General features: G+C 41.7%; 1 protein-coding gene across 1 annotated transcript in view; it reads right to left on the bottom strand.

Annotated features, from left to right (window-relative positions):
• PCCA (propionyl-CoA carboxylase subunit alpha) overlaps positions 1-21,477 on the bottom strand; it is a 306,082-nt gene that overhangs the window by 162,036 nt on the left and 122,569 nt on the right. The window contains exons 11-14 of the mRNA XM_056861686.1: positions 20,028-20,122; positions 16,076-16,226; positions 3,424-3,567; positions 2,053-2,127 (exon numbers count right to left, since the gene is read on the bottom strand). Coding sequence (XP_056717664.1) covers positions 2,053-2,127; positions 3,424-3,567; positions 16,076-16,226; positions 20,028-20,122 — 465 coding nt within the window. The remainder of the gene's footprint in view (positions 1-2,052; positions 2,128-3,423; positions 3,568-16,075; positions 16,227-20,027; positions 20,123-21,477) is intronic.

Here is a 21,477-nt window from a genome sequence, read left to right as displayed (position 1 = left end):
AGAATGGCTAATACAGAAATTATTCCTAATACATTTCTTCCTTCTACTACATACTGTCCAGCCTAAAATAAACCAACCATCTTTTTTATAAATTCATGATATACAACCCTTCTATGTCAATAAGAAGACTGAGCCAAACAATAATTCTTTCTGACCACATTTTTCTTACGAGGAAAATGCTGAACACAACTTGCACCATATTATTCAAGTTTCTGGAATGAATCGTTTTCTCATAATTATAAAACTCCCCCAGTTTGTCAAATTAATCTCTCAATTTCAAATGTTTCCGCTACTGAACACAGGGAAAAAACCCCAGCAAACCCTGTTTGCTAAATAAAAATAGCTGCTCTATTTTTAACAAGACGGTGGGAGTCCACAGGATGATCAGCCCAGCCACACTCCGTATGTGATCCTCAAAACCACTGCTCTTAGGCTTCCAGCATAATTAAAATTTCTTCTTTCAGTACCACGATGGGCCACGTGAATCTCTCTCCCACCCTTCATTTTCAATTCACCTCTCCCCCTAAGCATAACTCCCAACCCGCCATGTCTACCTGACAAGTGACAGCCCAATCTGATTAAATGCTTGCAAAGGAGGGGACTTGTGGGCCTCCATGACAGGCCAAAAGTGATCACCATGGAGATACATAATTACAGCTGTCAACGCATCTACTGTCCTGCTGGCATCAATTTGATTGCTCCCAGCAATAATGATAGACAAAGCTTAGTATGCACTCTCTTGCACCCAATCACTTTATCTATTCCGTGGTCCATTTAGCTGACATGCAACATTCGCACAAGCAAATAACAGCAGTAAGCAGAATATTTGAGGCATTTTAATTGTTTTTCCTTTCTCTGGATGGCTCACAAGTGCAAATGTTATTACATAAAACTCCTGCTGCAGCATTAATTGAAGAAAGATTTGGTGGGACAAAGACTGTAGGGGGTACAGTTTGTCCATTATCATTTGCACTTTCAACAGGTCTCATGTTTAGAAAATTGCAAATTGCAAAAACTTGTGAGGGCAAAATATTTGACATCCCGTTACCTATTATAACATGGTGAAAAACCTCAACCTGCCCCTGGAGTAATTACTGAAAATTCTTTCTTAGTTCATTTGGGTTTCATTAAATATGCTTAAGATACATTCTCTAAGTAATAGCTGTTTCCCCCCACCCCCCATCTTCCATTCAACATCACATAGTGACTGCTAAACCTTGACAATTTGTGTTTCTGCTTTAAGCTTTGAACACAGCATGAAGCCTTAAAGCCCTAGAAAGGGTCAGGTCCTCTCTAGGAAGCATATGGGCAAAAACAATTTAAGAAGTGAAATAAATCCTATATCCAATAACATCACCAAATTTAGGATTCAGCCTGTAATCTTTCACCATTTTTCCCATGCAAGCAATCATGGTAAATAATCATATTCACAGATGGTATTGGCTTGTCATTTCACAATGCCGACACCATGCCATACATACGCACTTATTACTTTGACTACCTTGATTATACAGAAGAAAAGAGATGCCCTTGTCCTTTTTCGTACTGGTTGTTAAACAACCACTCTAAACAGACAGTCTACAACACTGAGATGTGTAATAATCACTTTTCATCAACTGTAGCAAATTGCATTTGGCTTTAAAAGCTTGAAAGCTAAACAAATAGGACTGCTCCTCATTGGGGGCATTTAGCAGTTTGTAGCACTGGGCAATCCAACACTGTCTACATTTTCTTTTTTGCCGTGATTCTTCTGGTTATAATTGCTAATATTTTTCAAAACAGGATTACATAATATGTACCAAAAAAACGGAGAGTATGTAGAATGCTCAATAGGTCTTCCCCTCCTTTTTTAACCCAAAGCCCCATATATCTTATTTCTAATTACTATAAGCTAATAAAATTCAACTTCCGCTTCTTTCGTTTAACAAAAGCATTTTCAGGTGACCGTTTCAGAGGGTGCTGAACACCTATGGCTTTTATTGAACTCAATGAGATCTGTGGTTTCTTAGCATCTGTGAAAATGAGGAGGAAGGAAGCATCAGAATTACTTACATGGGGCACATGCAGTGGCTCTTTGTACTGAGACAACCTACCAATAGATGGCAGTCCAAAAGATTTGTAGGGATCCTGAAATGAAATTCAAATGCAGGGCGGTATTAACTTAGTAAGACAAAGCACAGGAAGCAAGGTTAAGTCACTGGGAAGTCAGCGGTTTCCTCCACTTTAAATTTTGAACCAACTATATTTTGTTTTCAAAATGACTTATTTTGGGGGGGATATGAATTTGCTTCTTCCATTCAAGCTACGGAAGGTTTGTTAAAGCTAAAACCTTCCTGCTGTGCCTTTATTAAACCAAGGGCAATCTTTCTAAGAGAGGACACAATAGTAAGGGCATGGACAGAGAACAAAAACACACAACACAAAAAGAATGCCCCCCCTCCACAAAAAAAGAAAGAAACCAGACCAAGTAGTTGTGGAGTTTTACTCAAGCTTCAATGCTTCCAGGAACACATCCCAAATATTCACTAACAGCAAGTTATTTAAGGCACAACACACGGCGTAACTGGTTTGTGGCACTCAGTGCAAAAGTGCTGGATTCTACTACAATTTAAAAATCCTAGGCATTATATTTTATTGGAAGAATGTTTGTCGGACAACTATATTGCACAAGGAATTGGTATAGAAATACCAGAACAGCCAGCGATAGGCAAAATCCTCAAGTTTTGTTTGAATGTTACGCTTTTTAGCTCTAGAGATGCTGGGGTGTGTGCTATGAATGCTAAGGATCGCTATACATACACACGAGAAAGGTGTTACCAGGGTGAGAAAGGCAACGCAGCTCAAACAGAAGGACTACAAGTCACTAGAGGGGAGGAGGGACGACAAAGCAGTAACCAAATCAAGAATTACTGCCCACAGAGAATTACTGCCTATTCGGAAATGAAAGTGGGAAATAGTTTATACAGAGAAGTCTTCATTTCAGATCTCAACTGAAGAGCAAGAGTTCCATAATTTCTCATTAAAAGACCAGGAGTTGTGTGTTGTTGTTAATTAGCTGATGTCTGTCTTATCTAGAAATCATGAAAAGTACAGGAATCGCTTGCCGTTTCCAGATCAGTTTAAACAAATGAACAAAAAAATCCAAGCTAAGGTAAGGTAACAAGAAAACGAATGTTCAAACACTACGAAACTGTGCTGAAACAGGAAATAACTGCTGAATGCTATTATTCCAAATGCATGTCTTTTTCCAATACAGAAAATGTTACCATAATGGCGGGAGGGAAAAAACTATCTGAAAACCTCTTTCAGTTACGTCACACACAACAGATCAAGCTCAAAGCGAAACCCTGGTGCTCTCTCACACCTGGCGTTTACAAGTTCTTACACAGCAATCCACCCTCCCAACTGTTACCAGTTTTTTACCTCGGCATACACTCGGCATTCAATGGCCCAGCCGTTGATGGGAATATCAGCCTGCTTGTGCCTGAGAGGGTAACCCTTAGCAACACGGATCATTTCTTGGACTAGGTCCAAACCAGTAATGCATTCTGTTACGGGATGTTCAACCTGCAAGGACAAGAATTGTCAATGAGTAGGTAACACAAACAACTGAATCCTCCCTCCCCGCACCCCCAATTCTCTGCCAATAAACAAAATACTACGAAGTCAAAAAGGGGATGGTTTACAATAACGGTTATTCTTTTGGGCATAAAGAAGAGAACAAGCCCCAAGTTCAAGACATACGGTAAAAAATATATACAATAAAAACAAAGCAGAATAAAATGGCAAGCAACTCGTGACATTTTATATATTAAACCCTAATGAAGGCTTAACTTGTTTCCAAGTGTTTGGAAGAGGGTTTAAAAAAAAAAAGCCTAAGAGACTAACTTTTAATCGAGAAATACAAAAATATTTTAACTGAAGCCACAAAGTAGCCGGCTGATAATCAACCCATTTCTGCTACACTTAACATGGCATGTACAGGAGTAGCCCACACTCTTCCATAGAACCAGACTAGCCTAAGTCTCACCCATACGCCTGCTTTCACTAACCTGTCCTGACAAGCAACCAGATTAGCGTAATCTTACATCAGTGCAGTGTAGCAGAAATGAGCAGATGGATCCTTCAGGGGTTTTTTTTTTCTCCCCCTCCAGACTTATCTGTGTAGTGCTTAGCATGCACAATAGCTGAGCTGGACCAGTAGAATTACTGCGCGCTCTCAGCAAATAGTTGCTAACAGCTCAGGATGATGCTGTCAAGGGAATACCCCCCTCATTCACCAGGAAACCAAGAACAAGAGCGAGCGCAGAAGTTTCTCTCTCTCTCTCTCTCTCTCTCTCTCTCTCTCTCTCTCTCTCTCTCTCTCTCTCTCTCGTTAAAACGGGATTTGTACACATGTATATTTTAACCGAGCAAACGCAACGTCATCGGCATGGAGGAACCATGAAATAAGCGCACTCCAAAAGGAAGCAAAAAAGGAACAAGTTCAGGAACTTTGCTGCAAAATATATATATATATATATATAAAAAAAACCTTTGTGAAATGAGGTTTCTCTATCAGGAGATGTCATAGCATATATATTTGGTGAGACAGGAAAAGGTCATTGAACAAGATAGGTATATTCCTTCAAGTACATTAATTGAAGGAGAACGTTTTGTCTATTGTAATATCCTTGCAGTGGGCCTTGTAAAAAAAATTAGTAAAAATAAACAGATGGCACCCATAATTAGCCCTCTGTGCATTTGGAGTTTGTTTACAGCACCATATTTTAAGACAGCCTGACAACTTTAATGACATCACTGAAATCAGCACCTTTAAGGGGAGAAGCAAAGAATAAACGTCATCCAGAAATGGGGGTTTGATTGTGCAGTTTAGAAGCTACCTCTGGGATCAGTTCATTTTGCCTCAAACATGATACATTTCAGTGTGTCAAGCTTAATCATAGCATTCAAAGATGAGCACAACTCTGCATCTTCCCTGTCATGGTCAATGGAAGTGATTCGTTTCCTATTAACATTTTACAACTTATCAAGTACCAACACTTTGAGAAAAGTAGTTTATTTGTTTAGGATGTCAATTTGTTATTGCTGTTTTTGAAGTGCCTTTAAGCCAACTACACCCTCAAAACTATATTTTGGGAAATTATTGAAATCTCTGCAAAAGCATTTTAATTATTTAGTTTTGTCATCCTTTTTCCATGAATCATCACCCCGATGTGAAATACAATACTCCATTGTGGAGTCAACTTTTATCATTAACGATCAAACTAGGATGAAACTCCTCTGCAAACCAAAATATTTGCACAATTTATTCTCAAAACACTTACAAACATTTATTTAATAAATTCTTCAAAAGAAATCTTTGTCTTCATAAACATTGTCTATTGCGTCAATATACTTCCTTTGTACAAAGTATGTGTGGGAGAGGAAAACAGAAGGAAAAGAAGACAGGCCACAACAACAAAAATACCATCTTAACTAACAAGGCAATCATATTCACCCGAAATTGTATTTATGCATCTTCTTCTTAGTGACTGTTTTACTGAAGTTTTAATTAATTTGATGGAATAAATTATTCAAAGTACAAATTAAACATTTAGGATTTTATTTTCAGTGTTAATTCTGGGTCTGGTACAATTTTTATCCATTTTATTTTATGTGACTCATAAAAGCACATTCAGCACAATCTGAGGCAAAGATGTACTAACACCAAGAGTAAACCCAGAGGATGGACAGCGTAACAGCCTCAAATGAAGAGGCATTGACTGCAAATATCTTACGTGCACTACTCCAACAATTAAAGAAGGGTTAATTAAGATTTTGAAAATTGCTGAAACTGATAAACTTAATGACAAAGTTTTGCAGTGAAAAGGGGTATTCACCCCAGTAATCTAAATGGAATTCACTTTTAAACTCATCCTACGCTGGAATTCTTATTAAGGACATGAGAGACTGCAAAGAAAAATATGTAAATGCATATATTTAATTAAAATATGTGGCCTGAAGGAGGGTATTTCAGCAAAAAATAGTGATTGCTCAGAATAGCGTATTACTCTTATTAAGGAGGGGACTCTATGAAGACAACCACAACTACCTCTGGCACAAACAGTTATCTGCAAAGGCCACTGTTTGTTCAGTTATTGAGGCAAAGAATAATACCTAGCGCAACATTAATGCAACACCAAGAACAGTTGAGGATGGAATTCAAATGAAGTAAAGTGAATACAGCAGAATTCAGTTAGATGCTGTTCAAATCAACAATGGTGTAACCTACAACAAGAAATGCAAGACTCCTTTGATCTAGGAAGTATTTGTGCTAGGTACTTTGGGATTAAATGAATGCAACAGACTCCTTGGCAAGGAGAAGAAATGTGGAAAGGGCAGCCTCTCATTTTAGGAACTTATTTGCGGAAAGACCAACCTACATTGAATTTTCACAGTTCAAAACGATAAGTTAATACTGAGATGGTCCCAACCAGATTTTGTATTCCATCTTGCCAACCTCCCCTCCTTACTACAGCTCCTGTCTCAAATAGCTTTTAACCATGCAGGCCCCATGATCCCCAGCATAACCTTTTCCTGTGTGATCAAAAGGTTAAAGGTAAAGGTTCCCTGTGCAAGCACCAGGTCATTCCTGACCCATGGGGTGACGTCACATCCCAACATTTCCTAGGCAGACTTTGTTTACGGGGTGGTTTGCCAGTGCCTTCCCCAGTCATCTTCCCTTTACCCCCAGCAAGCTGGGTACTCATTTGACCGACCTCCGAAGGATGGAAGGCTGAGTCAACCTTGAGCCAGCTACCTGAAACCAACTTCCATTGGGATCAAACTCAGGTCGTGAGCAAAGCTTTGGACTGCAGTACTGCAGCTTACCACTCTGTGCCACGGGGCTCCTGATCAAAAGGTCCCCCCCTTTTTTTTATTACCAGAAAAAGCTGGTTGAACCCTATGTTTTAGACAGCTGACTGTCTGGACTGCAACAACTATTGTGAAATCTCCCACCTCAATATTACATGGAAATTAGCCACCATGACTCAGAGGAGACCACCATTTTGATCAAGAGTTTCGAGTTATGCTGAGGAGTCAAAGTCAGGGAATCAACGGTTTGTATAATCATTGCATTTCTCTTGCTGCTGTCAAAGACCAACGTCAGTTATTCTTCCTCTCTTTTGTTGATCTCACCAAGTATCTGCCACAGACAGATTTGAACAAGATCGTTGAGAAGACTGTTTGTCTGCCCAAAGCTTCTCAATCTCATGGGATGCAATCAGAACTGCATCTCTGCCCCAACTCTCACTGACATATTCCCACCTTTGCCATATTCCCAACATTGCCATGGGGGATTAGAAGAATCGACTTTCATACCAAATCAGGCTGTAGGTGGTAGACTATTGCTTGGCTAAAATCTTGATCAGAGAACTACTATTTAGAATTGCTACTCCGCATGAGTCACACCCAGTTATAAAACTTCAAGGATAATCTTTCATAAGTATATTGCCAACCTTTTCCATCAAGGTTAGCATGGAAATAATTTAAAATTTTGTATTCAAAGGACAAAGATGCACTCAACCCAACCCAATACTACTAGCAGACATTTTGCCATTAGTGTTTAAAAAAATTGGCAAAAAGTCTGCCAACAGCAAGAAGGGGAGCAAATGGCAGGTGGGAGGGAAAACAGTAGAAAAAATCCTCACATGGTGGCTCGGTTGGCACTGTGAATTCCCACATGGGAGCCACCTTAGTTCTCTGCCTTGTCTTTGTACCTCCCAGTTATATTTTTTGTCCCCGCCCATCACATTAGAACTGCTGAATAAAAAGTTTAGTTTTATAAAGGTAGACAATGATCTGATATCCTAGCCAAAATTCAGTAAACATACAGCAAGCTTATCCACCCATTCAGTGAGCTTCTAACAAGCTTTGATTCCCCACTCCTCCACATGAGCGGCGGAGGCTAATCTGGTGAACTGGGTTGGTTTCCCCACTCCTACACATGAAGCCATCTGGGTGACCTTGGGCAAGTCACAGCTCTCTCAGCCTCACCTACCTCACAGGGTGTCTGTTGTGGGGAGGGGAAGGGAAAGGTGATTGTAAGCCGTTTTGATCCTGCCTTAAATGGCAGAGAAAGTCGGCATATAAAAACCAACTCTTCTTCTTCTTCTTCAAACAGAAACTGAATGTGGATTTATCCACAATTTTCATTAATTTACAAATGCATTACTGCCCTGTAATCACTAGGTTAAGCTGAAGATCAACTATTAATCTAATTAACAGCGGTTAAATACAGGTTTATCACTAGTAAACATTCAGCATCAGATGCCTTACCATAATATACCCAAATAACACAAAATACATGTACGTATTAGTCTATACTACACAATGGAATTTTGTTGGGGTGAACCACTGGCTTTAACTGGCTGAGATGTCCTGATGTCACAGAGGCTAGGAAAGAAAGAAAAGCTAAGGGGAAAAGAAACAGAATGCAGAGGCTTAAGAAAGGAAGTAGAGGACACAGAAAAGAAAGGCTGGGAAAGGGGGCCAGAGGGAGAAGTCTGAGAGGAGAATGTGAACTGGAAGCGGCAAAAAGAAGAAGAGTTGGTTTTTATATGCTGACTTTCTCTACCACTTAAGGGAGACTCAAACCGGCTTACAATCACCTTCCCTTCCCCTCCCCACAACAGACACCCTGTGAGGTAGGTGGGGCTGAGAGAGCTCTTAATAGAGCTGTAACTTGCCCAAGGTCACCCAGCTGGCTTCGTGTGTAGGAGAGGGGAAACAAATCCAGGTCGCCAGATTAGCCTCCGCCACTCAGGTGGAGGAGAGATGACTCAAACCTGGTTCTCCAGGTCAGAGTCCACCGCTCCAAACCACTACTCTTAACCATTACACCACGCTGAAAAGGCAGGAAACCTATTACGTAGGCAAACAGAAGTGAGCAATGCTAGAATCCACATACAAATACGGCTGCAATCCTTGGCCGAAGGCCTTGGAATATATATCTGAGTGCTGTACACTTCTTCTTTTGAGAGCAAGCTTGCAGTTTGCTACTCAGGCAGTTGCTTGGGGCAAGCAGACGATGGGAGAGCAGCTGCGTTAAATGTTTAGCTGACCATCTGGTGCCACCTTTCACAAGCTGAGAGAGATGGGAATGGTTTCAGGCTGTGTACCTGGTCCCAACTTTCTTCCATCTTAAGGGCGATGGGCCCTTTAAAATCAGGAGCCCAAGAATGTGTGAGAATTTAAAATCTGCAAGCCCAGGCACACAAAACCTCAATACAATGGTGCTCAGTTCCACTAGCATCCACAAGGACCCTGTACACTTGGCCACAATAAGTCTTTCAATACCAAGGCAAGGGAGGGGCGAGACATAAGCCCAATAATGATCTTTGGCTTCTTTATATAACAACTAACTACTGGGGGTGGGTACCAGAAACATGCCATTCGTCAGATCTCGGAAGCTAAGCAGGTTCAGCTCTGGTTAATATTTGGATGGGAGACCACCAAGGAATACCAGGGTTGCTATGCAGAGGAAGGCACTGGCAAACCACCTCTGTTAGTCTCTTGCCATGAAAACCCCAAAAGGGGTCACCATAAGTCGGCTGCGACTTGACGGCACTTTACACACACACACACACACACACACACACACACATATACATACATACATACATACATACACTCAGTTATCTGTTATTCTAACATGAAATTATAATATTTTAGCCACAGAAGAGAAGGGAAGAGCCAAGCAGATTGATAAAAAATAAAGCCTAGAACCCTATGTAAGAACCAGGGAAGCCCAGCAGCACTAAGCTACCATGTTCTCCATTCTGACCATCCACTAGAGAAGTCAATTGGAGGAAAACGACAGATCTTCCATTCCCACCAAACTAAGGTTTGTTCTCTTCCTTACAAACCCTGGTTCAAGTGCAACAATAAAATTAGTTGTTACACAACCAGAAGACATTCAAACAAGGGCACGGACACAATTTATCAGTTTCATCCTCCAGCAATAACCCGCTATGACGGAACTCCACTTGTTTCTATAAAAGAAATATATGGAACACGAGAGGGTTTTTGAAGTACAACTTTAAAATAGTTTCATTTGTCTCTTTTTGGAGAATTTAAAAGTCAGGTTAGCAAAGTTTCATAACAGGAATATGGTCTGTAACACAATAACAGAATTGAGGAACTTGAGATGGTTATGTTCACGTGATATATTGTAATTCCAAATGTGTCAAGGTGGTTCACATACAAGGGTTTAAACTTTTATTTTCTACTGAGAGTGATTTCTCTTGGCAGTCACTGGTTTGTTACTTAAACTTAAGCTTCTTTTACACAGTGGTACTTTAGTTGGAGAAGTTAGGAACATTAACACACTTCCCCAGTTTCTCCTTTTAACTGGCCTGGGATCACTCCGTTTTACAGAGCTATTTCCCATTAAAACTCTTAAGGATCACTCTATCAACCTTAGAGATATTTCCTTAGAAAACTGGTTATGGATCCTTCCTTATTCAAAACCTAAATGTGTTCCTTTTCCTTCCAGAGGAGAATCCCCCACCAGAGAGCTTGCAGCTCACGCCACTATCTCCAAGCTCTGTCTGTTAACTTCTCTCCCAGTCAACTGTCAATTCTCAATTGTCAGAACTCTCCAACTGCCATTCTCAGAATTCTATCTGAACTCCCTGTCAATCATGGGGGGTTCTATGACCAGGACAACTCCTTCTAATGCAACTTTCCCTTCACACCCAGCCATGCTGTGCCCCATATCTTTCCCAAGAGTCCTGCAACAGTTTTTCAGAGAAGGCTGAAAAGGTATGAAATGTGGCACAGGTGGTACATGGGTCTGCAATAGGAAGGTGAAGGCTGGAAAGAACTGCCCCACAGTTATAGCCTTCCTCATTCTTATCAAACCCAATGTTCCTACCAAATTAACTAGTTTACAAGACCAGCATCCACAACAACCCTCTATACTTTGAAATATGAAGCATGAGGCTAAGATCGTATCACTGAAAACTGAGCTGTGAGCTGAGACTGCAATTCTACAGGATGTTTTAAGAAGTTTTTCTTTACAAACAATGCAGAAAGTTAAAGAGAAGGCTAAATGCAGTCCTCAGCCATGATAGTAGGCACAGATCTTTCTTGTGAAGGAACTGCAAGTGAATGGATCGTCCAGCTATCTTACTTCCCCCAAACGATTTACTACAAAAGGCAAAAGAGATACACCATTTCAAATGACTGCAAAAAAACAAAGACATCTGCAGACTCTCCTGTTCTGAAGTTAAATTTGGAAAGAGCATCATTAGAATCATTAAAGCTTGGCTCTTAAGAAAAGGAAGGAAAACCTAGATGGCTAGTTACTAGTCTGCTAATAGGCATCAAAGTTTGAGGGCAGGAGAAAAGTGACAGATCATCTGGGAAAGCCTGGGGATGAAACCAATAAAATTACTACTCACCAGCCTCAAACTGAAACACTAATTAGGGACAATACACAGCCAAGCTAGAGAAACGTACCTAACATACATTTTAATTAATGGTTAGTAAATTTCCGATAAAGTTGGAAAGGATGGATCTGCTACTACAGAAGGGAAGTCTTTCTCAAACTGCCTTAAAAAAAATAAACCTTCTAGAGTTTCCAGAGACTACAATCTTTCCATCTGGAAAGCTTTTTGTTGCAGCCTTGGCAATTTCCACAGTGCATGTAATTGTTGTGAACAGAGCTCAGTCTCTTTGTACTAGAAAACAAAATTTTCAGAGAAACTGAAGTTTCAGGGGTTGTTTTATTTTATTTTTCATTTCCAAAATTTAATTCATTTGTGCATGAACTTGTTTTTTTTCCCCCCATTGGTTCCTAAAGATAAGTTAACTTCATTTTCCAACTAATTTGAACTTGAATCTTGCTCTTCTACTACACACCAACAGGGCCACCCACCTGAAACTATCTATTGCAATAGCAACAGTCACACTACTCAGAGCTTGTTTTGGCTTTTCCAGTCCACAACTAGGAGTGTTACAACACTGATCTGGCCAGATACAATTGGGGCACTTAAAAATTGCTGCATGCAACACCCTTGAGTAGTGACAACTGAACTCTACTACCTGCATGTCTCTGAAAAGCCATTCATTCACGAGCAAAGTCATCCTAAAGTTGACAAGCGCAGCACAGAATGTCAGAGGTATCCACTGCTGCCCTCTTGCTAATACACAACAGCTCTTCAGGGACAAACATGGCAACTATGCCTTAAGCCAGGGGTGGGGAACCTTTTTTCCACCAAAGGCCATTTAGATATTGAAAGCATCATTTGCGGGCCATACAAAATTATCAACTTAAAAATTAGTCAACCAAGCCCCGAGCAGGCAGCTACCCCAGATGACTCCCCCCCGCGTGGGCAAGCAGGCAGGCATCCAACCGGTGGCACACTCGCCCACTTGGTGGCACAGGATGGTCTGTTGCACCAGCCAGGCATAGCTGTCCAGCCGCACGCCGGAGTTGCTCCTGCTCTGCATGGTCAAGGCCGGATTCTACAGCCGGTTCCTGCTACCTCTGCCTGCAGGGGTGAAATGAGGACACACTGGCTAAGAACTCACACACACACACACACACACATACATTCTGGCCCTGCCCCCTTTAACCTTTCCATTGTCGCCACTTCTGCCCCCAGCCTTCTTGTAGTACAGAGGGAATACGTTTCTCCATGGCCCGGGTGGGAAAAGGTTCACACAGTGTCTTGGGTGGTCCTAGCAGCTCCGTAGCTAACGACTCTTCTGCAAGGGGAAAAGAAGGTTCCTTTTCTCGGCAAAACAAACTCACATCCACCTTGAACAGAGGCTATTCCTGTCCGCGGGAGGAGGCGGATCGCCAGTCTTCGATTCTTCTGAGCTAGAGATCTGCCAGGACCCACGAAGGGTCGTACCAAATGATTTTGCGGGCCTTAAACGGCCCCCGGGCCTGACATTCCCCACCCCTGCCTTAAGCCTTCACACATTTTAAAACACAGGTACAATATCCCCTAAAGTCTTGGTAGCCAGGGTATACACAAGATAATCTATAGGGTGCCAGATACCAGTCATTCATAGTTCTCACAAACTTTTCTCTTAAGTCAGCTGAAATAAGTTTTTGATATACATGTATCCATAACCATTCCCCAAAATCCTTTGGTAATTCTACTGATAACACTTTATTCCAACTTTCAAAATATCAAAAGAAATTCTAAGTACCCTGCAAAACTGGCAAGTACAAAATATGCAAACCTGCTTGCATTTACAGGCACTGAGAAGAATTTTTATGGATAAGTTTTACTAGCGCATGAGCGTTTTCCCGAGACTCGCTTCAATCACCGTTTAATTTCCTGGATCTCTATGGTGACATCACTGTTACCCAAACTATGTATGTTCAAATGTTAGCCTTTTAATGCTTTCAGTTAAAGCATCCCTTCCTTACCACATTTAGTATAGCCCAAGAGGACAATCCAGATGCCTCATTTCTCTATGACGCAGTAATTGGCGAACACATGCACCTACCACATGATTTAAGTGAAACGGTTATCTTTCCAAAGACTATCATTTTAACTACAAAACATGGTTTCTGACATTGCATATCACGTATCCACAAATTTAAGGGGTTGTGGGTCCAGAGTACTATATAAAGAGATCTCTTAAGTGATACCTGGCTAGGAATTCGAAGCAGCAAGATGACAAACATGCAAGCATTGTTCTTGTAGGTTATCCGAGCTGTGTAACCGTGGTCTTGGAATTTTCTTTCCTGACGTTTCGCCAGCAACTGTGGCAGGCATCTTCAGAGTAGTAACACTGAAGGACAGTGTCTCTCAGTGTCAAGGGTGTAGGAAGAGTAATATATAGTCAGAGAGGGGTTGGGTTTGAGCTGAGTATTGTCCTGCAAAAGTATTGTCCTGTAAGTATCAAGATAATGTGGTAATGAGGGTATGGTATGTTAATATGGAACCATTGTATCCTGAAGTGATCTGTTAATGTGTGTAATCCAAAACTAATTTGTATGGCTATTGTTGAATGTTGTCTTTGTCTGGAGGTTTTTCAGGGCAGGAAGCCAAGCCTTATTCATTCTTAAACTCTCCTCTTTTCTGTTAAAGTTGTGCTGATGTTTGTGAATTTCAATGGCTTCTCTGTGCAATCTGACAAAATAGTTGGTAGAATTGTCCAGTCTTTCAGTGTCTTGGAATAAGACCCTGTGTCCTGTTTGTGTCAGTCCATGTTCAGCCACTGCTGATTTCTCAGGTTGGCCAAGTCTGCAGTATCTTTCATGTTCTTTTATCCTTGTTTGTATGCTGCGTTTTGTGGTCCCGATGTAAACTTCTCCACAGCTGCAAGGTATACGATATACTCCTGCAGAGGTGAGGGGGTCTCTTTTGTCTTTTGCTGATCGTAGCATTTGTTGTATTTTCTTGGTGGGTTTAAACACTGTTTGTAGGTTATGTTTTTTCAAAAGTTTCTCCATCCTATCAGTGACTCCTTTAATAAATGGCAAGAATACCTTTCCTATGGGAGACTGTTTTTCTTGAGTTTTCTGATTTTTGTTTGGTTCAATGGCCCTTCTGATTTCATTCTTGGAGTAGCCGTTTGCTAGCAGTGCGTGATTTAGATGGTTAGTTTCTTCCTTGAGAAACTGTGGTTCACAGATCCGTCTTGCACGGTCCATTAATGTTTTGATTATTCCTCTTTTCTGTCGGGGGTGGTGGTTGGAGTTTTTGTGTAAGTAGCGATCTGTGTGAGTTGGTTTCCGGTAGACCTTGTGACCTAACTGAAGGTTTGATTTACGGATGACAAGGGTATCAAGAAATGGGTAAATTGAGGGTAAACTCCCATTTCTTGATACCCTTGTCATCCGTAAATCAAACCTTCAGTTAGGTCACAAGGTCTACCGGAAACCAACTCACACAGATCGCTACTTACACAAAAACTCCAACCACCACCCCCGACAGAAAAGAGGAATAATCAAAACATTAATGGACCGTGCAAGACGGATCTGTGAACCACAGTTTCTCAAGGAAGAAACTAACCATCTAAATCACGCACTGCTAGCAAACGGCTACTCCAAGAATGAAATCAGAAGGGCCATTGAACCAAACAAAAATCAGAAAACTCAAGAAAAACAGTCTCCCATAGGAAAGATATTCTTGCCATTTATTAAAGGAGTCACTGATAGGATGGAGAAACTTTTGAAAAAACATAACCTACAAACAGTGTTTAAACCCACCAAGAAAATACAACAAATGCTACGATCAGCAAAAGACAAAAGAGACCCCCTCACCTCTGCAGGAGTATATCGTATACCTTGCAGCTGTGGAGAAGTTTACATCGGGACCACAAAACGCAGCATACAAACAAGGATAAAAGAACATGAAAGATACTGCAGACTTGGCCAACCTGAGAAATCAGCAGTGGCTGAACATGGACTGACACAAACAGGACACAGGGTCTTATTCCAAGACACTGAAAGACTGGACAATTCTACCAACTATTTTGTCAGATTGCACAGAGAAGCCATTGAAATTCACAAACATCAGCACAACTTTAACAGAAAAGAGGAGAGTTTAAGAATGAATAAGGCTTGGCTTCCTGCCCTGAAAAACCTCCAGACAAAGACAACATTCAACAATAGCCATACAAATTAGTTTTGGATTACACACATTAACAGATCACTTCAGGATACAATGGTTCCATATTAACATACCATACCCTCATTACCACATTATCTTGATACTTACAGGACAATACTTTTGCAGGACAATACTCAGCTCAAACCCAACCCCTCTCTGACTATATATTACTCTTCCTACACCCTTGACACTGAGAGACACTGTCCTTCAGTGTTACTACTCTGAAGATGCCTGCCACAGTTGCTGGCGAAACGTCAGGAAAGAAAATTCCAAGACCACGGTTACACAGCTCGGATAACCTACAAGAACCAATGAACTCTGATCGTGAAAGCCTTCGACAATATTATGCAAGCATTGTGTTATACTAAACCATCTTTATACACACACACTTAAAATTAAAAGTACTCTTCTCTCCCCTCCACCACCACCTTCCCCACATCCGGTACCTGAAGTCTAGTGTTCATTTCCAAGAAATAGAAGTTCTTTTTTGAGTCCACCAGGAATTCCACTGTCCCAGCAGATGAGTATTTTACAGCTTTGGCCAGGGCTACGGCTTGTTCTCCCATTGCTCTGCGTGTCTCAGGATCCAAAAAAGTGCTTACACATGTAGAAAGAAAGTTTTCAAACTTAGACAGTAGTATTTCAGACCACGTTATATACCTTTGAAGCCAAAATATAAATGGGGGCGGAGAAGAGTAACAAAGTAACTGGAGCTCACATCCGATTACCCTGCTCATCCTCCGAGGAGTTCATGGCAGTGAACCTGGTTCTCAATTCTTCCGTTTTAATCCTCACAACAACACTGCATTGTGCCTGCCTTCTGTCCTTACTGTAGCTAAAAGGAGCCGGGGCAATTTTATTCTAGGAAAATGGCAGGGGGAAGGGGCAGTGGAGTTACACCCCACTTCCTCAATACCATGAACACATAAAGCTGCCTTATACTGAATCAGACCCTCGGTCCATCAAAGTCAATATTGTCTACTCAGACTGGCAGCGGTTCTCCTGGGTCTCAGGCAGGGGTCTTTCACATCACCTACTTGCCTAGTCCCTTTAACTGGAGCGGCCGAGGATTGAACCTGGGACCTTCTGCATGCCAAGCAGATGGCCTACCACTGAGCCATGGCCCCTCCCTGATCCATATTGCCTCCCCCATCCCCTGAGTTTTTCCACACCCAAATTTAGGAACCAAGTCAATGGTCAGCATCTCTTTGAAAACACCCATTGGGACAGCTAGGGTGCAAGTTCCCCAAACTGATTTGTGCTGTTTTAAACAAGCTGGGCCTTACCCTAAATCCTTAACATGCAAGAAGCAAGTTAAGCCACAAAATAAATGCACTAGCAAAATTAGCATGTGTGCTAATTCCAGTCTCAGCAAAAATTAGCACAATATTTTTAAGATGAGAATGTAAAATGAATACTCAAACCTGCACCTGCATACCTACATTTTCAGAAGCATAGCCTCCTCAATTAAACAAAGCACATTATTCAATTTTTTAAACTTCAGCTAATGATTTAATACTCCAAATTATGCAGTACTCTCATTTGGAATGTTTTTGTTTCCATAGAGAACAAATTAAGACATTAGTGATGGAGGGGTTGGGTGTGTCAGTGGGGGGGGGAATCTTGAAATGAGAACTTGTAAAGCTTCACGCTGAACTGTCTTGCGGTTTCAACTTTCGCCTATAACACAGAATGTGACATCCAATGACAGTAACAGCTTGCAGCTTAAATTATTCTCTCAACTTTACCCTTAAAGCTGAAAGTTTTAATTTTCTGTTTTTCTTACTTGATTCATCTGTTCGACACAGCAAGGTGCCCCCCCTCCCACCCAGGGCACAACTATTTCTTCTTCCCAAGAGGGCAGCTGTGGAAACCCTTTTGAGAACTTCTGTGAAGACTGACCCCCAGCCAGTAAGTTTCCTCACTACAGGACACTAAATATATCATCTTCTTGAGACCAGAGGCTCAGAAAACACAAAGAGAAAAAAAACATATATTCTGGCCCTATTTCTTCACTATGTTCAGACGATGCTTCTATACTACACTGTTCAGATTTATATCGACTTCTGTAAAGTTTTGGCGAGTTTTACCTATTGAAGTATGGAGGAGGTTGCTCCTATGCTCATGCTGAGAAACTGATCTGGATAAACAAGCGAATACAGACTTTTTAAAAACTGAAATTCGACAATCTGTCTCTCTTCCCATCCACCCCACTTAGAAAGCAAAGACCAACAAGTATTTTATCACACTTCTCATATTAGAGTGGTAAATCAAACAAATGTAATAATCCCAACAGCAGGGGAGTCAGAGAATCAGAATTCCGGCAGAATTCTACAACAGAAGACATTTCCTGTGCACAAAATGGCTGAAAATCTGTGTTTATTAAGCGCCTAAAAAGTAACTAGGTGCTGTACAGGAATAAAACATAAATAAAGACAATCTGCTAGCTCACAGTCAAGGACAAACAAGACACACTACAAAAGGGAGGAGGAGGAGTAGTTGTGGATTGAGATAAGCGAGAGGAATCTATTTCCACATTGAAAGAACTGCAGACTTCACAGGTACCTTCTGAAACATTCAGCTTCAGGCTTTCACCTCAAAATGTGGGAAGTGCCGTGGCTCAGTGACAGAGCATCTGCTCGTCATGCAGAAGGTCCCAGCTTCAATCCCCAGCCTCTCCAGTCAAAGGGACTAGGCAAGTAGGTGATGTGAAAGACCTCTGCCTGAGGCCCTGGAGAACCGCTAACAGTCTGAGTAGACAATACTGACTTTGATGAACCAAGGGTCTGATTCACTATAAGGCAGCTTCATGTGTTCAAATACACTGACCACTATGAAAGATCCTGTAAGGATAAAGCTCTTCTTAGGGGAGGGGTTGTGGCTCAATGGTAGAGCATCTGCTCGGCATGCAGAAGGTCCCAGGTTCAATTCCTGGCATCTCCAGTTTAAGGGACTAGGCAAGTAGGTGATGTGAAAGACCTCCGCCTGAGACCCTGGAGAGCCACTGCCAGTCTGAGTAGACAATTCTGACTTCAATGGACCAAGGGTCCGATTCAGTATAAGGCAGCTTCATGTCTTCAAAATCATAAAATAAAAACCTTTTTTCAGTAAACAGGCCAGGCGAGCAGGGCAGAGGACCTATTCCAATGATAACCCCCTCACCCCACGTGCACACCCCAACCTCTATTTGTGGTGACACAAGAGCAGAACCTCTGAATCTCATCTCTTTCTCCTCCTCCTCTCATCATACTCATAATATTAGATTCAGAGACGCCCATGCGCATATTGCGTGGGGGTGGACAATATGAGCATCCAGCAGTTGCCCCTTATGCCACATGAGGTGCTGCTCCAGAGGGCTCCCAGGTATTGGGGGGGGGGGGCTTTCCAGGGGGGAGGGGGTGGCTGCAAAAAAAGACAACATACACATGCAGAAACATCCTTGCACTTTTCTCAGTCCAAGTCATAGAAAGTAATGCTCAAACGGGGAGACACTCTGTTTATGTGTTAATATGGGAACTCCCGGCCTGTGCAGCGGTCCACACCCTGCTTGAAATCTCACCACTCATACAAGTTCCAGCATGGGTTATCATCTCAACAGGCTGAGTATCTGTTTTTGTCGGGAGTTTCAGCCCTTTAAAAAAAAATCCAGCATGTGTGGAACACTATGGTTTTAACAGACAGGTAATTCTGTTAGCTGAGGCAGCTCTGACTAATTCTACACATTACTACTGCCCATCTGTTTATTTTCTAAGGGTGCTCCAGTGCTTCGGAATCTAAAATGCCAAACTATAATCCCTTTTCTCTGAACAGAACAGATTTCAGAAGCCCATGTCTCACAGCACAGAATTACGCACGGCACCAAATATTACTGCAAAGTAACACTGAAACAAACCAGAAATTTTATTACCACCTTCTGTCAATTTTTGTGCTAAGAAAACCTAAGAACCGGGAGTGGAGAAGAACTCATGCAGCAGACGTTTCCACCTTTCTGATGCAACCTTCTGCATTGACAGAAAAGTCACTCCTAAGAGTTAGGGTCCTCTTACAGTGCATTCCTAAGGAGAGTTACACCAGCCCATTGAAATGAATGGGCTTAGACTGGAGTAACTCTCCTTAGGAATGCACTGTTTGTGGAGGATGAAGCAAAGGTCTACAGCTAAAGGGGGGTGGGAAATCTGTGGAAATTCTCACCCTCTCCCATGATATCTGCCTCTGTGCCAGAGGGGATGGTCTGTGTCTGCCCAACCCCATGAAAGGGACTTTGACACTACATGAGCAGTTGATGCATTCCCACTTGTTTCTCTGCTGCCCTGTACAGCTGTACTGAACGTTTTATGCAATTAACAACCAACACTCCCTAAAGGATTGCATATACTCATGAGAAGTGCCAATACTCACCTTGGTGCTTCTTCAATCACTTTCTGATTTCTCCTCTGAATGGAGCATTCTCTTTCATTCAGCCATAAGGCATTGTTATGCTTATCAGCCAAAACCTAGTAAAAAGCCACCTTTAATAAATAAATGCATTGCTTCTCTTTGTCAATACCAGCAACATCAGTGAAATAATTCATAGAATCATAGAGTTGGAAGGGACCACCATAGTCATCTAGTCCAACCCCCTGCACAATGCAGGAATTTCACAACTACCTCCCCCACACACTCGCAGTGACCCCTACTCCATGCCCAGAAGATGGCCAAGATGCCCTCCCTCTCATCATCTGCTTAAGGTCATAGAATCAGCATTGCTGACAGATGGCCATCTAACCTCTTCTTAAAAACCTCCAGGGAAGGAGCGCTTACCACCTCCCGAGGAAGCCTGTTTCACCGAGGAACCGCTCTAACTGTTAGAAAATTCTTCCTAATGTTTAGACGGAAACTCTTTTAATTTAATTTCAACCAATTGAAATTCAATTAAAATAACAAAATTAAAGACATAAAAATCAAAAATCAAACAACTGAGGCTGCCTTTAAAAAAATAAACAACAACATGTGCACACATTATTCAGAGACTTCCAGAATATGTTTAGTCATTCATTCAAAGGAGAATTCTCCACTTGATGAAGTGTCAGGCTATCATATGCCCACCCCCTTGGGAATAAACAACTGGTGAATTGGACTGGACTGCATTTATTTGAACATATCACCCTGGGGCCAGCTGGCTTCATGTGTAGGAGTGGGGAAACCAACACGGTTTACCAGATAAACCTCCGCCACTCATGTGGAGGAGTGGGGAATCAAGCCCGGTTCTCCAGATCAGAGCCCACTGCTCCAAACCAACGCTCTTAACCACTACACCACGCTGGCTCATCATTCCAGGCCTGACACTGTTTCCAGGGCCCATGTTGTCCCCCAGGATGCTTCTGGGCTCTGTTGTCAGTGGGGGTGAGGCTGCAGAAGCTCCCACAGTGGCCATGGAGGGTCTGGTCCCGAGTCCAGTGGTATCTCTGCATAGACTTGCTTTATGCATTCTCAAAGGGACCTGCCTTGTGGGACTTCTCAGTTTTATTCTTTGAACAAACCTCCATACCATATATTAAATTGTTTCTGAAATCCTCATTTCAAAAGCAATTGGAAATAAATAAAATAAATCAAGCAAGAAAGGCCAAAGACCTCCTGGGAGCATACAATAAAGATACAGCCAAGAAATTAGTTTTAATAATACTGTAATTTTTGCATAACAAGTACAATAAATACTGTTCAGACACTTCTTCGGAAGTCGGGTGAAGGGTCAGTTTTTTCTTTGGTGGGTGGAGGGGGAAGGGGTATCTTTTTGAATATCAACTAAGTAATAATGATTGTAATAATGAATAATTAAGATAAGATACTCTTCTGTATTATCTTTTCCTTT

The sequence above is a fragment of the Euleptes europaea genome, chromosome 16 (assembly GCF_029931775.1).
Source record: "Euleptes europaea isolate rEulEur1 chromosome 16, rEulEur1.hap1, whole genome shotgun sequence".
Lineage (NCBI taxonomy): Eukaryota > Metazoa > Chordata > Lepidosauria > Squamata > Sphaerodactylidae > Euleptes > Euleptes europaea.
This window is presented reverse-complemented; position numbering and strand designations above follow the sequence as displayed.